This window comes from Ambystoma mexicanum, chromosome 2p (assembly GCF_040938575.1).
Source record: "Ambystoma mexicanum isolate Mex_15411 chromosome 2p, UKY_AmexF1_1, whole genome shotgun sequence".
Lineage (NCBI taxonomy): Eukaryota > Metazoa > Chordata > Amphibia > Caudata > Ambystomatidae > Ambystoma > Ambystoma mexicanum.
This window is the reverse complement of record NC_090923.1, coordinates 643,774,578-643,793,586: the sequence shown is the minus strand read 5'-3', so window position 1 is coordinate 643,793,586 and position 19,009 is coordinate 643,774,578. Positions and strand designations below refer to the sequence as shown.

The window sequence follows — 19,009 nt, the reverse complement described above, 5'->3', positions numbered from 1 at the left end:
AAGACCCAACCAGTGATTTTATATTAAATAAATAAACCGGCGGTATCTTTAACATTGCACCAAAAAGTGGTGCGTTTAAGATCAATGGGAAAATCCCATAGGAAATATTCCGGTGGAATATTTTGCATGGTAACCACTGCCACCAGCCAGAAACTCGACAAGGGGGGACTGGACAGTGCCCCCTTGGAAACAGACCCAGGGGCAATCTAATTAACCCCTTCCAGTACTTCCACAATATGATGGTTTGTACCGGTTGTGTTCACAATTTTGGACTAGTAAAGCCAATGGTGACTTTACATGCCCTGGGAGACAGTAGTCAGTTCCAGGGCATGGAGTCTATGTTTGGGGGTCACTATGACACCCCTGTGTTACTGCACTGAGGGTGCTGTGTAACACATACACTAAAACAGATGATACCCTATGGAGTAAAAAGACCCCATAGCCCATAAGCACACAATAAGTCAAAGACATACCTCAAATCATGCCTAAGAGTGGGAGAAAAAGAGTCTCACTCTTAGCAGGAGAAAAAAACAAACCCCAAAAATCCAGCAAAGCTGCTGGGGTACTCACTAGGTTTGGGAAATTAGCCTTATAAGAGAATTCTCCCTAACAGCCACTCCGCACCTGGACTTTTTGGTTTTCTTCCGTTGAGGAGACTTGCCTCTCGCTTTGTCGGAGGAATGTTTTTTCGATGGGGTAGTCGAAGGGGGGATTTCTTGGGGAGTCTACCTACTGCCGATTTCCCCCTATGCTCACTCAGAGCTTTTCCAGTCATCGACTGACACTTTTGACAGGCCGAGGTCTTTTGCTCCTAACCGAGACACCACAAGAATACTCAATGCGGGTCTGTCAGCAACATATTGGCGTCACAGTCCTGACATTTTTTAAACCCGGTCTTTAGGGTTGTTGGAGCCGAGGATGAAGACATATCGATAATTCCTCAAAGAAATATCTGAAGCGCGCTGTAGTTCACGTAGCGAAAGCTTACATGGAAAAACAGAACTGAAGCCAACAAGCGATGCGCGTGCAATATATACCTTCAATGACATCTTCCTCGAGACGGAGGCCCTAGAGGGACATCGAGTCGACCGCATCGATGCCAAGCGCCCTCTGCCGAATCTTTTTTCCAAAGCCATTGGCATAGATTGGAGTAAAGCTGAGATACTGCAGAGCCACATGGTGCCACTTGGTCGCTGAAAATATTTCCTAATGCATCGGGTGCTGCAAGAGAAATATCCAAGATGAGGAATCTGTGAAAGGTATGAACGGAGTGTGGTGCGTTGTATATATGTTACCCAGACTCACTTCCAGAGATGAGGAGCACGAGTGCTCAATGACCTTAGTGCTGGAGTCACACTATGCTGCCTATTAGGGACGTCATTTAGGGGACGTCAGGGGGTCGCAATTGCGACCCCTGTGGTCTCCCTTGCTACCCCTAAAAAAAAATGTTTTTAAAAAATATGTCTTTTTGTTTTCTTCTTTTTTTAAATGCAAGCTCCTGGGCTGTGGCCAGCACCTTTTGGCACTTTTCCTCCGGAGTGGCTGGCTTTCTTGATCAGGCCTCTTAAAATAAAATGAACAGGGGTTCGACAAGTAACACTTTCAGCAGTGACCCTAAATAAGAAAGAATAGGAATACCAAATAATGTGTCATACTGGAATTCTATACAATAATTGCTAGACTCGTTTATTTCAGGCACACTTCAGGGGGTGAGTCACAAAATTATTATGTTCAACAACTCAACTCAGCCTTGCATCCTTCTGAGGTCGATTAATGAGTAGCAACACAGGGTGGGTGATATTGTATGTATATTTTTGCTATATAAAGGTCTTACGCGTAAGTGCTATATAACACATCATTATCATTTGGCCATGGACGTCTGCTTGCATTCACAGTCATTTGGTAATATGGCCTATACACAGTGATCTTAACGATACATATGGCGATCCATTCTTGTATGAAATGTTATCATATTATAGTGATATCGTAAACATATTTTTCGTAGTGTACTTAGGAACAATGCTATGTGATGCCACTTCCTGTTTCGTCAGGGTGTGAAAGGTCGCATTTCATCTCTTCCCGTGATATCACTTCGGGGTGGGGTCAAATGAAATCACTTCATGTGATGTCATCAGCGGCCAAGGGTCATGTGATGTCACTTCCGCTACCCCTGGCAATTTGGTGAAATGACATCCCTGCCGCCTACTGGAGAAAGGTTTCTAAGAACCAGCTGATGCTGTGATTATGTCTAGGATGAAGCTGTCGAAAGATGCCATGCTTTAAATATGAGCTTTTCGGTTCATAGGTCATTGAGGCAGGCTACATAACGTAGAAGATGCTACAGCTCATAACAGTATGTAGCATATCAAGGCTTGGTCACACCTTGTTCCCCAATAACAGAGTACAAAGCATGGAGAAACCGATTACACTGAAACATGCCATTTAATATGTTTTTACACATCTAGCTGTTGCACCTTAGCCATGAACTCTGTTTGTGCTAGATGTGTTCAGCATATTAACCATAGCACACAGCATATTTTCATTCAATTCATTTAATATGTCTTGTGCAAGCACACTTCAAAGTGGATGTCAGTGCTTTGTTCTGTAAAGAATGGTTTTAAATGCCCTGTTTGACTTGAACATACGAGCGATCATTCTTTAGCATACGTTTTTGTACTGGCTGCCCTGTTGCATATTTAACTTTCTCCATTTTACCACCTTTTATTTGTAACTGTTCTTGCTTTTTTCATGTGTCAGGGGTGGTTCATTACAAACGGTTGCCATTTACCGAGGCCTGGTTGTCTATGAAGGAGCAGACTGATGTGGGAGTTTGAACTGCAGTCTGTCCAATCTGCTCCGGCTGTTTTAAATTACAAGAAACCACACCAATCATATATAGTAGATTGCAGGGTGGAGGTTAGGTAGGGAGATTCCTTCTAAATAATGGAAATATAAAATTGCTTCTATGTGCATTTAAGTAAAGTCTAAATTATTATTGTTATCAGCATGACCATTTCCATTGCTATGAAATGGTGTTTCCCTTCATTCCAATAGGCCTTCAACATAGCTTACAATTTTCGGAAACGTTTATGCAGGTGAATTGCTTAGATATCTATCAACACGGAAAAAACAAAAATGTGGATTCTACAAATACAAAAGACGCAATTCCTTCCAATGGTTTTTAAAGGGGATGTGGCAACTAGAGTAGAACAATGGCAATATTTGGGATCTTACTATTAACGGTACCATAAACCAAAAAGACAGTATGGATATAATCTGCTGTATTGCCTTAGCTTTGGCCTCCCGGATGAAGACAATGAATGGGAAATAATTATAAGTTACTCACCGTAGGGACTAACGTACTCCCAGTCCATAGTCCACTTTCCTCCATACTGCCTGGGCGTCCCTCGCTAGCGACAGGAGACAGAACCTTTTTCACCAGAAAAAACCTCCTCCCCTTTAAATGTAGAGGTGCGCAGGGCGTGTCCCTGGGAGCTTGTGCTCACCTGGCTCTGCCCACTGGTGCCACTCCTCAGTCCCCATAGACGTGTCGACAATATTACCATTGCCTAATGACACCAGTTTTATTAGGGAGGGGGGGGGATGGTGGGACGTATGGAGGAAAGGGGACTATGGACTAGGAGCACATTAGTCACTACGGTGAGTAACTTATAACTACTCCTACGTCCCGTCCCCTTTCCTCCATACTGCATGGGCGATTACAAATGAATGTAGCCCCAGGGTGGAGAGGTGACTCTCCTTAAGAAAACAAGTTCCTTAATACTGCCTGTCTGAAAGCCGCATCTGATGAGCACGCATGACATCCAAACAGTACAGGACCCTCTGAGTATCGTGTGTAGGATCCGCAAAGAATGTAGGTAAGACTATCGCCTCATTCAGATGGAAAGAAGAGACTACTTTAGGCAAGAACGCTGGGTGCGTTCTCAGGACCACTTATCTCTGTGAAAGGTAGTGTACGGTTCTGAAGCCACTAGTGCCTGGATTTCCGCCTCTAGGTTGTACTCCCCCGGGAGGTGGATTGCACTCAAGTAGATGTTGTTCTCCATGGCCCACTCCCACATGCTGACCGCTATACTGCACAGAAGGAGGGACCTGGTGCCACCCTGCTTGTTGATGTAATACATGCTGGTGGAGTTGTCCGTTTGAATGAGGACCACCTTGCCACAGATAAGCGGCAGGAAAGCCTTCAGGGCGAGCCAGATAGCTTTCAGCTCCAGCCAGTTGATGTGGGCCTCCTTCTCCTGGAGGGACCAGACTCCATGGACTCTGTGGTTGTCCAGGGTAGTGCCCCAGCATTCCAGGGAGGAATCTGTGGTGATGGTGACTTGCGGTGCTGCCTGCCGGAAGGGCTTACCCGTTCGTAGGTTGCAGTCCGTGGACCACCAGACAAGGTCCTGGTGGAGAAAGGGAGGAATGCCGTCAAGCTCCGCTTGGGAACCCCGCTCCTGATTCCATGAGGCTTCAAAGTGCAGCTGTAATCTCCTCATCTTGAGTCTCGTGTGGGTAACAGCCAGAAGGAACGCTGCCATGATACCCAATAGATGCTGGTACCACCAGGCTGTGGTCACCTCTCTGCTGAGAAAATGACATGTGGCCCTCTTGATGGCCATGATCTTGTCCTCCGAGGGGAAAACTCTCTCGGAGCTTGGTTCCAGATGAGGCCCAGACAAGTCAGGCTCTGTGTAGGTTGCATCTGAGACTTCTTGAGGTTAATAGAAAATCCCAGTTCGTGGAGTCTGATCATAAGGGCGGAGGAAGTGTGATGGACCGCCTCTAGGGATCTCGTCCTGACGAGCCAGTCGTCCAGGTAGACATGGTAGTCTTGCACCCTGAGAAGGGCTGCCACTGCATTCATAAGTCTGGTAAATACCCTGGGGGCCGAGTTGGGGCCGATGGGTGGAACCTTGTATTGGAAATGGAAACCCATGATCCTGAACCGTAGAAAGGACCGATGAGGCTGCCAAATCGGGACGTGTAGATACGCGTCCTTCAGATCCAGGGAGCACATCCACTCTCCCCTGCACAGTGTCTCTGCAATGAGGGCTGGCGTAACCATCTTGAATTTCTGAAGTGGGAGGGAGAGGCTCAGGGTGGAAAGGTCCAACATAACTCTCAGGCCAGCCTGGTTCTTCTTTTGTATGGTGAAAATCCTGGAGTAGAAGCCCAAGCCTCGCTTCTTCCACTGCATGGCTCTCTACGAGCGAACACATTTCCGCCAACAGAGTGGTTGTCCCAACCTGTGGGAGTGGAGGGGAGGCGAGAGGCGAGGGAGGGATTGTTAGACGGTAACCTGTGGACACTACGGATAGGATCCAACTTTTGACGCTAAGACTGAGCGTGAAGAGCAAACCTGCCCCCCACCGGAGACACGTGGATCTGAAAGGGCGCGTCGTGCCTTCTTTCACTCTGAGGCTCAGGAAGAAGAAGGTGACTGAAAGAAGCCCTTGCTCCCCCGTGCTGCTCTTTGCGCTGATGCTGACTCGGAGAACGGTCAGGCTGTCTCGACCTCTATTCCTGGAAGCACTGGAATCCGCCAAAGGCCTGCCCCTTGTCGGAGTGTTTATGCGACTGGGTGTATGCCTTGGGCGTGGCCTTCGTGAGGATAAAGACTTTGCAGTTTGGGAACTGTTTTTCATCGGTGGTGGAATGAAAGAGGTTGCCACCCTCGAAGGGAAGGTCCAATATGCGTTCCCAGGTAGTCCTTCTCATGTCCGTGGCGATGCAGATGGCACAGCCTGCAGTGTCAATGTGCACGACGGTTGACTCCATGATGTACTGTGCCACTAATATAGCTTCTGCCAGCCTCGCCTTGAAACGTGCCTGGCTCTGCAACAGAATTTCTGGAAGGAAGTCAGCTATTTCCTGCCAAAGCCTCTGATTAACAGCTGCATGGCATCTGCGTTGGATTGACGAATGTGCAGTGAGGTGTTGGAATAAACCTTCCTTCCATAAGCCTATAAGATCTTCTACTCCTTGCCTAGAAGTGCCAAAGACTAGGTTGCCGAGGACGACTGAGGCTTGGAGTTGAGTGACGCCGCAGCGATCAACGAAGATTCCGGTTGGGAGTGTGCCAACAGCAATAGTAGATCCCCCTCCAATTGCCTATACTTGGCATTGAGGTGCCGATTGACAGGCTGGGCCGAATGGTGTTTAAGCCATCCCTTTTTGGCCAAAGCAACAACGTCCTTCTGCATCGGGATCCCTGTTCTAGCTGCAGGGCGTAGAGTTAGGACCTCTGCCAGGACCCCCGCCTCCCGTTGTTCCACCTCGGGTCGAGGAAGCCCCAAGTATTCTCCCAAACCTGAGAGCCGTTCATGAAAGGCCTTGGCTGAGGATGGCATGTCGGGGTCCTAGTCAGTGTCCACCAGGGTGTCCGGCTGGTCTGGTGTGGGTGGAGGAGTGCTGGGCGCCGCAAACTGCGGTGTAGGAACCGGTGGCTGCTGTGGCGGATGCTGTTCAACCGCCTGAACTGTGGGAGGCAGGGAAGCCGGAATTGAAGGACCCAGCGTGGGCAGCAGGGACTGCATGGGGGCTTGAGGTGCTGGAGCCAAGGGAGCAATGACTATGGGCGCCATTGGTGGGACGGGTGGGAGCATTTTCCTGATCACATCCCGAAGAATGGACCCAATCTGAGGAGATCTCATGAGCATGAGGACCTTTTAAAAAAAACGGTCCTCACAGGGTGGTATTGACGGAGTAGCAGGCGGCTGCTGGGGCCTGTGTGTACTCTGCCTTGCTGGTTTCGGGGTAAATCTGCCCTGTGATGCTGATGCATAAGCTGTAGGCCACGTACCTGGTTGAGACGAGTCCCACCTTAAAACTCATTCTCCCACCTGCTCCGCACCAGGGGGTGCTATCGAATGAGCGGCCATCTTGTCTGGCGCAGAGGCCATTTTGTCGGGCTAAATGCCACATGCCAAAGTCGTGGTGCTCGCTTCGCTAGGTCCGGTCTCCTCCTGGACTCTTGGCGGTGGACTCTTGGCGGTCTACAACTCAGGACGGGGCCTGGTAGGCATGTTGCCCTCGGCTGAATCGCCGGTAGTGCTGCGTACAGGCGCCACCTCAGACATCTGTCCGGTATTAGGGCGCGGCCCCTTGGGTGGACACCTGGTAAAAGAACCTTGTGGTCCCTCACCACTGTCCCCGTAAGGATCTAATGACCCCTCGGCCTGCCGGCCGGTAGCTGAAGTGGCCTTGGTACCTGTGCTGGTGCGAGAACTGGCCTCATTCCTCCGCTCGGGCGTTCCTTGGGAAGGAGTCATCCTTGCGGGGTGCGATGGAAAAAAGCAGCCCTACCTTGAGCCTTGACTTGTGTCTGACGAAGTCCTTCAAGTCCTCTGGAGGCGACTTCTCGAAGAGTTCGCTCCACTGAGCTAACCTGCTCTTCAGAGCATCCGGTGTAAGCGCATCACATATGGTACAACCCTCCCAGCCATGATCGGGGCCAAGGTAGCGCAGGCAAAGAGCGTGGGGGTCAGTCGTAGGGAAGAGCCCTTCGCAGGCTGGACACCTACTGAAGCCCGCGGACGTTGACATGCGCCAGGGAGGAGCGTGGCGCCAGAGGACTGAGTACCTGATTAAGACCAAAAGACAGAATACAAATGACAGAAGAAAGAGCCCGGGGAAGAGCGCGTGGTATTACAAGGCCGAAGCCAAACCCAGGAGCACTGGTGAAAGCGCTCCGTTCCCGTCCACGCAGAAAAGGGGACTGGGCAGTGGCACCGGTGAGTGGAGTCAGGGGAGCGCATGTTCCCAGGGCCGTGCCCCTGCACGCCTCTAAAATTAAAGGGGAAGAAGGTTTTTTTGGGTGAAAAAGGTTCTGTCTCCCGTTGCTAGCAAGGGACACCCATACAGTATGGAGGAAAGGCAGACGGGATGTAGGAGTAGGTCTGCTTTTCTTTGTTATCTACAGCCAGGTATTATAATTCACAAGTCTTACCCAAAATCACCTATGGAGTGGAGGTCATGCCATTAAAACTTAAAAATCAAACTGGAGGAGGTTGCAATCCATAGTTTGGAAAAAAGACCTACATCTTCCAAATTCGGTACCAATAGAAGTACTGAGATATTAATTGGGTCTTCATTCCATCCAATGTAATATTCACTGGAAGAAATTGACTGTTTAGAAATATAATGGATCCTCCTCCGAATTAGTTATATGTGGATTTGTTTAATTTGATGAATATTGGTGCTTCTACTTCTTTGAATGTGTGGATTCAGGATTGCACTGCCATTTTAGCATTAGTGAATGTGCCATGTCAGGATTTGATTGTCAGTCCTATGGGAGTTAGGAAGAAATTAAAGTTGGAACATTAGGTTCAGACTTACACCGAGGAGGGTAAATGTAAGTTATTTGCATATCGGGTAGTAATAGATAAACCCGTAAGGACATAGCCAAATACTTAACTAAATTTCCAAACATAAAATTGATGATGTCCTTCCTCAGATTAAAATTTAATTTATATCCAACATGGGAGATTTTGGGCAGTAAGTAAGGTGTTCCTCAAAAAGAAAAGAGCATCTAGATAATCACTGAATGAAATTGAAACTTTGTTTCATTTGTTTATTGTTTGTTCAGCTCTAAATTCTCTATGTGTTTTGTGTTTTAAATCTTATGTACACAATGAACTTTCCCTTTTTTCCCCAGAATGACTTTTGGATCCGAATTTTAAATGGCAATGAGATTTCATTGAAATAGCTGTGATCAACTTTATACATAATGTTCTAGGTGTTGATTTTGAAGATTGAGGGGGATTGTCTTACATTTTTCTCTTCCATATTGGGGAATGTATGTATTTTATGAAATTCCTTTGTATTCATGAGGTTTCATTAACCACAATTTAAAAAAAATATTTTTTAAAAACATGCATTGCCAACCATGAAATGTGTGCCTGATCGTGTATAAAGCAGCCTTAACTTCACACGTCACATTATTATAGATTAACCATTGGCGTATTAAAGGACAAGTTGATTTTGAGGTGCCCTTTGCCATGGAAGACAATGAAGTGTGCACTGCTGATGGTTGAGGTTAGCCGTCATGCTTTCTACCCATCATGTGCAAAGAATATATTCGAGAAGGATCTTTTGGATACAAACTGCATGTTTATAATCAGAGACTTAAGAAAAACCACAAGGAGCATTGTTTGTAGGATAAATAATTTAATGTGTTTGATCAAGGCTTGTAAAGTTTCTCAAGTACAGAAACATTGGTTTAGCCAACACAAATACATCTGTAGTACACATTGCGTCACTGTACTGCATATACCTGAGTCACCACACCTTTAACTCTCCTTTAACTAAAAACGCATAGGAAAGAAGAAACAAGCATTTCCTAAATGATTCAAGGAAAGTTTGTGGTCCGTTCCAATACATACTCCTCTTGCTTTCTGCATGCTGGTAATATACAGGGCAAGACGTGTGTTTAAATAGGACAACCTCATACACAGCTGCTAGTTATGGCCGACAATGTTTTAAAAACTGCAGTTGATGGCAGGGAGCACCCCCTACCGTACACTTTAGACTGTCTAAGACTGAGCTTCATTTACAGATTGCTTTCTTCCTCCCAATGCACCTATTTAACAAAAGACCCATGGGGCCTGGCAATCCCAGGGGGAATTTAATGATGCTTATAACAAATCTAGTAAAACTAACTGCTCGTGTGCATAAATGGGAGTGAAATAAGCAAAGCACCAAACCAAAAAAAGGCAAATTAATTAATCCTTTCTCTGAAAGATGCTTGAAAAAGCGCTGATTTGAGGGAGGTTGAGTGGTAGTACCTTGTGTAAATGATACAGAACCTGTAAGAACGTATGACCTGACCTGTGGGCATATTTTTCCATGCACACAAATTAAAGCACACAGGCCTCTCTGTATCTAAGTAAAAAGAATACTGGATATGAAGATCTGCATATCCAGAGAAGCTTCTCCAAAAGGCTCCCTAATGGCATCTTTGAACACGCAAACAAAGTAGATCATGCAGTTGTGCTGCTTCCCTCGGCCGTCTCTACACCTTTGACTTCAGTTTCAACATTGTTGTGCTGCTGATTGCCTGTCATCACTTATATGTGCCTGTGCCTGCATCATTGAGGAGGAGGGGGTTATTATTTTTAAAACAGGCATTTGTAGAGACCACTATGTGCATAGTGTCTGCTCTCCTGCATGTCCCCATAGAGAAGGACTTTGAAACATTTAGTCTATGCATGTTCCACGTCGTCCCCTTGCTGGAGAGATGGAGAAGAATATCATCTGTTAAAACAAGTCCCTGGGAACCGTTTCCTGGCAAATGCCTTGTATGCAGGAGAGCATATGAAGATGAATCTTAAAGCAACCTGGTAGCAAGTGCAGCTTTGGCAAAAACAGACTCACACTCTTCTTATTCTTCTATTGAATGACCATACACACTGCTGCTTAACTCAGGAACATTTCTGATTAGCATTTGGATGTGTGCTTATTGAAGAAAAGCTAGATAATGACCCTGCTAGTGCTTTCTGTTGACTACACTGCTTACAATGTGATATTCTCATGAATAAATGATTGTCCAAATAGGGATTTAAACAGATCACATCCAGTGAGATCAGCAAATTCTTCAGCTGTAGGAGAAGCAGAACTAAAGGAAAACTTCCTAAAGGTATATCCACATTTAATTGTATGTACGCTTGCCAGTGGTTCAGAAAACAACTGATCCCAAGAAGATAATCTTGCTGCTGAGGAGAATCTGTAACCGGAATTGGCAAAGAGCGGGCTCCTTTACAATTAGGAAGTACATTCCCGTTGACCATGCACATTAATGAGACTGCTTGCTCTATGCACCACATTACAAGTGTTTTGCCAACAAAAAAAGATGGAGGTGAGAAGGAGTATAACCTGTATCTACTCGGGCACTTCTACAGTTCATCCAATACCTAACTGTTTAAAGTAAGTGAATCCCAACCAGAGAACAAGCGTCAGCTTAAGTAAGTTGGCAATACTTGAACAAAAAAGTACATTTCCCCTCTGAACCAACCATCTTAAGTTTACCTCTGTTACTTTGTTTGCCATGTGGAACCAAGATGGTTGACCCACCTCTAATCAAACAGGCATACAAGCAAGTGCTGTTAGTATCAAATGTGAGCACACTGATGAACCAAATCTCTATGCCAACATTTTATGGTATCATGTCACCAGCACAAACAACTCTTGTATAACTTTCAATCTAGTCCAGCTGCTCTCATTAACCGACTAGGAGTTAAGCATTATATTCTAAATAATTCTCTGGCTCAGCAATATATGCCTGGAATAGAACACAAAGATACAAAAAAAAGTTAATTCCAGATGGAGAAGAGGTCAAAAATCTAATTGTGCTTAGAAACCTCTGCATACTCAAGCATAGTAATTCCCTGTACACTGGCCCAACTGCCTATCCTCTGTTGTCAGGGGCTCTGTCTCCACTGGGATTTGTAGTTAGGGATCTTTGACAGAGAGAAATAAAACGATTGATGTCTTAGGCTGACACAATGCACAAAATGTTCACTCTCAGGTGATGACAAAAACTATACATGGATCAAACAGAGTACAGGAAAGGTACGACAGCGGTAGGTGAGACCTGGGGCCACAAGTGCATAAAGTTACTATGGCTGGGCCTGGACACCACTGATTAGATCAAAGCGAGTCGTGACATATGAGTCCAAAAAGGACCAGTGTCAACCAATGAAGATGATTTTAAGATCACATTAGCCATTGTCTCAAATCCCCTTTTAAGACTCTTGATTGGGATTCTATGTGACAGCAAGGATAAACTACTTGAAGGTTATAGACCAGATTCTACTATTATGAAACCTAGCAAGCTGACTGAGATTCAGTCCATTTAGGAAACATACATTTTACCCACAGATTCTGAGTTGGTTATAAGAACAGGCATATCAAGAAGGTTTTACAGCACTGTGTAAAGGTGGAAATGGTTTTATGAAACTGTAGTGTCGGACCTGCATCGCGTCGTAGAACACAATGACGCAATGCAGAATGTGGAGCTCCGGAGGTAGGAGATGTGGAACGTGAAGAGGACGGCGGTTGGAGCGGCGTGGAGCGCGGGGCTCGTATTTGCTACTTTGCCAGTTGTATATAATATATAACCTGTTATAATTATACAGTTCAACCCAATAAATAAGTATATCTTCTTGCGGTGCCCTACCGTCTTCAAAAACCATCTTGAATTGATCTGGGTGGGACAATAGCAAGCCTCCACTGTGCCTGCCAAATGTGTGTGGCTAGGCATGAAAGTTACGTTTGATCCTCAGCAAACATAACCTTGCTGGGATAAGAGGAAGCAGAAAAGAAATGAATCGCTGTGTTGAAAGGGCAAGACAGCAGACATCCCCGAAAGCAGCAGTTGAATAAAGGAAAAATAGCCAAAGGTCTTTTAAATCTACCTCATGCAAACTCGAAAAAGACACTGTAGCAACCTGTTGTACCATCTTTCATAAGTGCACACAGAATGCTGGGGAAAAGTAACATTAGTAAACTGCAACTTATGTTTCCTAAATCTTATGGAAAATCCATTGTGTTACTGTTAAAAATAATTCTGAAAAAGTCACAAGAACCAAAGCCTCGCTTCATGTATGCAATGGCTGCTTTTTAACTGCTGAGAATACAGAACGTTTAAAACAAAAATAATTTGGAAAAAGTCTCTCACCATGCAGCACTGTATCAATTCTGTTTCAGTGAGCAGTTGCATATACTATCCCCAACAAACCTGGATTTACTTATTAAAATGCTGCAAGTACCTTTTTGGCTGATTGCAGTAAATCAAATTAAGGACTCACTCAACAAAAGAAGCCAATATGATCTGAAATAGCTAAAACATTGTTAATAGAATTTGATATCCAGGTGTAAAAAAGAGTCTCTCGAAATACCAATTTTTGGGGGTTCTTGGGGGTTTAATTGCACAGAAGCTGTGTTTTTTTTAGGATTTTGATCTTTGGGTCAAAGTGTATTAGATTGCACATAGAAACAGTCCAACCTAATCTTCTATTTGGCCAAACAAACTGTAATCATTCAAATCATCTACCTGCAAAATGGGATGAACGCAAGGGTCTTCTCGTCTTCGCTTCAACGCTGGGATTGGTCATCTCAAATAACAGCAAAAATGTTCACAAAATATGCAGGACAATATTTCCACTGAGAGCAAACAATCTGTATGAGTGATTAATAATTGTAAGTGATTGAGTCTAAGGGTTCAGAGTATGCCAGGGCCAAAACCTTCTTTGGGAACGAACAGTGAAACCTGCCAAATTCTCAAGGAAATGTATCTTCTGGAAATGACAACCTTGCAGGATACATTCAAATGAGCGTAAAATGTTATCAGATAAGTAAGAAGCTGCTAGCAGTACTATTTGTCATTGAAGAAATGATGTGGGTAAGGCTCAATCCAGGGGCTTTGTAAATTGATGAGGATTGCATCTGGCTCACTTGCAATAGGAAGTAGGAAAGATGCCGGACATGATTCCCATTAAAGGCGTACAAGAACCTAGGAAGGAAAGCCTAGGAAAGCAGTACCTGCTGGATATAGGAATTGAAATTTAAACTGGTTTAAAACCACAACTGGAGTCAGTGCATTACAAGAATGGCTACATCCACTGGCCTCATTGCCAAGCACGAACAGTTCAAGCTAGAAAATAAAATAAAAAGACCACCATAGGTGGGAGAACACACACTAAATGCTGGGAAAGTTGTTCAAAAAGGCACTAGGAGGTAGCTGGCTTCTCGTAATCCTCCACGCTGAGTATTGTGGCCTTGCAGAAGAAGCAATCCTTGTTGTTCATTAGGTGCTGGTTTATACAGGCCCTACAAAAACAAACACATTTTTAGCACGACAAAGAGGACACCAAATTTGCATTCAACAAGTTACTTACTTTCAATGATAATTTCCTGATGGATATGGTATTCCTCCCCCGAATCCCTCAGCTTTTAAAATGCCATCTAGCCAAAGATTTGTTTGGACATTTCTAAGATATGCATTACACCCACAGAGTCCTCAACTATGTTATCTGCGCCAAATGCAGTCGGCTCTGGAAATACATTTTCCAACAGCCACTCTGCGGGGCACGCAGCTTTGCAGCTCACTCATTTATGGTTCCTTGGCACCTTTCGCACCGGATGTGATGTGGCAACATTTTCTTAAATTCCTTTTTTACATGGCCAATGCAGATATTTTCCTTAAGCACAAAAAAAGCATTGCTACCACCATTTACACAGATAGTCTTTTCGGGAGTACTTCTTGTGAAGGAACAGATGCTGGATCTTCCTGCCTCGAGGCCACACTTTGAAGATGCCAAAACTCACTGAAGGGGGTACTAAACCCTCTTTCTGTCTCCACTGCTGCATCCCCTCCAGAGCAGTTGGAGGTCTTTAGGATGGCCATGATTAAGGTTTTGAAAAGTACCGACTCATCTACAGGCATCAGCATGCACTACTCCTCAAAAGGACAGCAAAGGCCTATCCAAGACTACCCACCATGAAGGCTCGATCCCAAATACAGCACTGAGCGAGCCGGTGCTACCCCTGGCTCAAGGGCTGTGCCCTACTGTGGTTATGTATTTGGCGCTGGTAAAGATTTTCTTGACTTAACTTAATCTGGAAGCCTTTCGCTTTGTCCCTGATGATAGGCCTACTTTCAGAGAATTTTTCTGTGAGGAGGAGGATAAAGAAAATGACACCATTCCCTTTGGCCTGTAACCATAAAGCAAATTCAGGAAAGTTACTCTGACAGAGGATTTTGTAATAGTCCAACAAAGGGTGTATCCAAGATTGATGACAATAACACTATTTATATATCAAAAAAATGTATTCTTTATGTCCAAAGATGGGCAATTCCCCAAAACAACAACTTCATACATGTGCAAATCAATGCATACAAACATTTATGGTCCCAAAATATCAAAGACAGTTTGTAAATATAAGGTGCTCCCTTATTTCAGAAAGGAGGTAACATTACACAAAAACATAACATACAATATAAATCTGGTTCTTATTTTGTCCAGAAAATCAATGGAAGGTACTCAAACAACCCAATAATGATACAGTTGTAGGCCCATGACATTAGTGCATAGAAAAGGAAATGTCCAAATCTTGTAGTCAAAAAACACGAGTCTGCTAGAAGAGACAACTACAAGGTTTATCTTCAGTAATGTGCCAAAGGGTCCTTGTGAAGTGAACCTTACGCTAGTGTCAACCTTGTCCCTGAAAGGGGATAGTTTTCATAAGGACTGGATAGGTAGCATTCTGTGTGGTCTATTCTATTCTATTGTATTGTGGGACCACAATTGTTTGTATTTATTTATTTGCACATGTATTAAGTTGTTGTTTTGGGGAATTGCCAATCTTTGGACATAAAGAATATATTTTTTGATATATAAATTGTTGTGCTATTTTCGTCAACCTTAGATACACCCTTTGTTAGACTGATTATCAGCCCTAGAATCTAAGGTTGTTAATGGGGCAAACCTACCTTTGGTTTTTCAAATTTGTTCCAGCTGGGACAGGTTGCTATTACCACTATTGGCCTGGCAGAAAGCCAATAGTTGTCGGAATACATATCTAGACTCAGTGTTTCTAGGTGCGACAAGACAAGGAGGGGGAAACAAAGGGAGGCCAAAATAACCATTTTACTAGGCCTTGTGTCATTCAGATTGTGTAAGTGCGGGGAAGAGGGAAGGAGAAGTGCCAGGGGGAAGTGCCATTAACTCACAAGTGCAGCCAGCGGGCGGCTCATAAGTGCACAGAGAAGGGACTGTAGAGTTGCAGGTACAGACCCTTAAGTGCTGGGGAGCCGAGAGGCAGTGCAAGGGCAAATTGACATGCAGGAGCCTGGGCCCGAGTTCAGAGGGTGACCAGTGCGTGGAGCAGTCGGGTGCATCAGCAGGGGAGAGGAAGAGAGAAAGCAGAAGTAAAAAGGAAGGTCTTGAGTTGCTTCCATAACCGGAAGTGGTTCTGCTCAAGTTTGAGAGAGGCATGGAGGCTGTTCCAGAAGGGGGCCCCAGCCGAGGAAATAGATCTGCTCCTAACTCTCTGCTTGGACAAGTGTCTGACCCTCAGAGAGTTGGATGAGCGAAGAGCTCGAGAAGGAAGATGTTTTGGAAGACAAAGTTGGAGGTACAGCGGTCCCAGGCCCCAGAAAGCTTTGTGGACGATGCAGATGGTCTTGAACTTGATCCTTGCAGCCACAGGGAGCCAGTGAAGTGATTTCAGAGCCAATGGAGAGATACGATCCCTGCGCTTGAGGCCAAGGACAAGTCTTGCAGTCCTGTTTTGGATAAGTTGTAAACGTCTAAGAGTAGAAGTAGGAAGATTTAGAAATAGGTTGTTGTAATAGTCCAGCCTAGAGAAGACCAGAGCTCTGGAGACAGTGAGCGTCTGGGGGAAAGTGAGAAAAGGAAGAAAACCTCTGAGGAGGTGCAGCTGACAGTTTGATTTCTTAGCAACGTTGGAGATGTGAGGCGAGAAGGAGAGGGTGGAGTTGAAGATTACACCAAGGTTCTTTGCCTCACAGGAAGGAGCAGGAAGAGGGCCCAGAGTGGGTGGCCACATAGAGAGATGAAAGGAGGAAGTGGGTGTCCCAATGAGGAGGATCTCAGTCTTACTGGCATTAAGGCAGAGATCATTGGCGGCACACTATTCCTGAATTGTGGACTGGTATGAGAGAAGAAGCAGAAGTGGCTGAGGGGAGCCTGAACGAGAGCCGAGTGTCATCCGGATAACATTGAAAATTGGAGCAGAAAGTAGCCCTGCGGTGGTCAAGAGGTTGCCAGGGATAGAGGATAGACCCCTGGGGAACACAACAAGTAGAGAGAGAGATATAAGAGGAAAGACTCCAGCTGGACCCAAGGGGGTCAGACTGTGAGAAAGGAGGTCAACCAGGCCAGGGCCTGATCAGTAATACCAAGGTTGTCACAGAGGTGATTGAGCAAGATGGCATGGCTGACCGTGTCAAAAGCAGAGGATAGATCGAGTAGAATGAGGACAGCAGGGAGATTGGAGAGCAAGTCTTCACGGGTGTTCAGGAGAGCAGTTTCCATGCTTCTGGCAGCTCTGAAGCCAGACTGGTGTTCATGGAGGCAACCAACAGATTAAGTATGTAGATTAAGCTGGGAGATGACCAGCTTTTCCAAGAGTTTGCCCAGGAAACAAGTGATGGAGATCAGGCGATAGTTAGCCGGAGAGGAAGAATCGGCGGAGGGCTTCTTTAGAAGCGGGTGCACAAGAGAGTGCTTAAGGGGGAGAGGAAAGTTCCAGTGGCAAAGGAGCGATTGCAGAAATCGGCGAAGACTGGAGCAAGGGTGTTGATGTGGTCCTTGATGATTCTGGATGAGCAGAGGAGAACCTGCTTTGACGAGACTTTCATAGATCGGACGTGAACAGGAAAAAGGAGGCGGAGAGACGGCCTCAGACGGGCCAGGAGTGGTAAAGGAGGAGGAAGAGGAGGTAGAGGAAGAGAGGGCGGACAGGATGTCCCGAGTTTCAGTGGTGAAATTAGAGGCCAAGGCGGTGCAGAGGGCCTGTGAGGGAACAGGAGAGGTAGAAACTGCAGCAAGATTGGCCAGCTCTTTGCAGATTTTGAAAAAGTTCATCTGAGTTGTTAGATGCCACACAGATGTGGGCTTGGATGTAGGCTCTCATCTTAGAGAGGACAGCGAGTCTGTACTGCCTTTGGAGCAGGTGGCAGGCCAGTTTGTCAAGGGGTGTGCCCGATGCCCTACACTTGCTTTTAAGGGAGGCAATGTCGGTATCGTACCAAGAGTTGCCGTTGGATTTGGGATTTAAGCGGATCCTCATGACAGGTGCAAGGACATCCAGAGCGTTAGAGATAGAGAGATGAAGGTTAGACAGGGCTGTGTCAGGGTGTGAGCCAGCAAAAGGTGCAGGAGGAGGAGAGAAAGTAGTAAGCCTCAACTAACACACGCTTCATGGGTCGGATGACCGAGAAGGTAAGTGTCAGTGTTGGAGTCGGCTTGACCTGCAGGGAAGAGAGAGATGGAAAGGAGAAAGTGATCACTCCAAGAGAGTGGAGTGGTGAGAGGGTTAAAGAAGGGGAGGACTGAGGAGATCAGAACATCCAGGGTGTGCCCTGCAGAGTGAGTCGGGCCAGAGAAAAGGATATATACATAGAGAGAGAGAGAGCGAGAGAGAAAGAGAGAAAATCACAGAGGTTGCGAAAGAGTCCTGAAGAAGGGCTGGTAGCATTGAGGTGGATGTTCAAGTTTCCGAGGAGGAGAAGTTGAGAGGTAGAGGCAAGGAGCGAGGAGGAGAGGTCAGCCCACTCAGAGAGGAAGAGGGCGATCTGGCCAGGCAGCCTGTAGATAGTGGCCACAGTGAGAGAGAGGCCAGCAGAGATAGAGAGCCTGCAGACCAGGCATTCAAAGAAGGAGTAGTGCTTCATTGGAATGATAGAAGCAGGGATCCACTCAGGGAAAATCAAGGCTACACCCCTACCAGGACGGTTGGTTCTGAGTTTGGAGAGGATCTTGTAGCCATCAGGAAAAAGTGTTGAAACTTATGACTGAGCTGGCCGTGAACCAAGTCTCGGTGAGACTGAGTACATCCAAACCAAGCTCTTCCAGGAGACGGCAGATGTCAGAGGAGTGTTTGACAGCTGAAAGAGAGTTGAGATTAGCAAGAACAGTTGACATCCTGGGGTTGCCAGCCAGCTAAGCAAGCAGATAGACATATATTCTAATAGACATTTTTTAGCCTTAAAAACACAATGGACCATTGTTGCCCTTTAATGAGTGTCGAGATGGATTTCCAAAATCAGCCCTGGTGGGAGCATCCTGGGAGGCCACTCTATTATAGTGAACGGACAAGACACAGAGAGATTAGCCAAACTCAATCAAAGTACGGTAACAGAGCGGCAAGGCTTAGACTCAGGAAGGGTGTGAGAGTGGTCTAGGGCTACAATGAGTTTACACAGAGCAACATCAGTAATTCCAATTAGACAGCTAAGACTATACAAATAAAA

The 19,009-nt window shown here is 45.7% G+C and overlaps 1 protein-coding gene across 5 annotated transcripts in view; it reads right to left on the bottom strand.

Moving 5' to 3' along the window:
- Positions 1-9,160: 9,160 nt before the first annotated feature.
- Positions 9,161-19,009, bottom strand: part of RNF123 (ring finger protein 123) — a 3,033,138-nt gene continuing 3,023,289 nt past the window's right edge. For all 5 annotated transcript variants that reach the window (XM_069644183.1, XM_069644184.1, XM_069644185.1 and 2 more), the window contains exon 39: positions 9,161-13,839. In XM_069644183.1, coding sequence (XP_069500284.1) covers positions 13,740-13,839 — 100 coding nt within the window. In that variant the 3' untranslated portion in view covers positions 9,161-13,739. The remainder of the gene's footprint in view (positions 13,840-19,009) is intronic.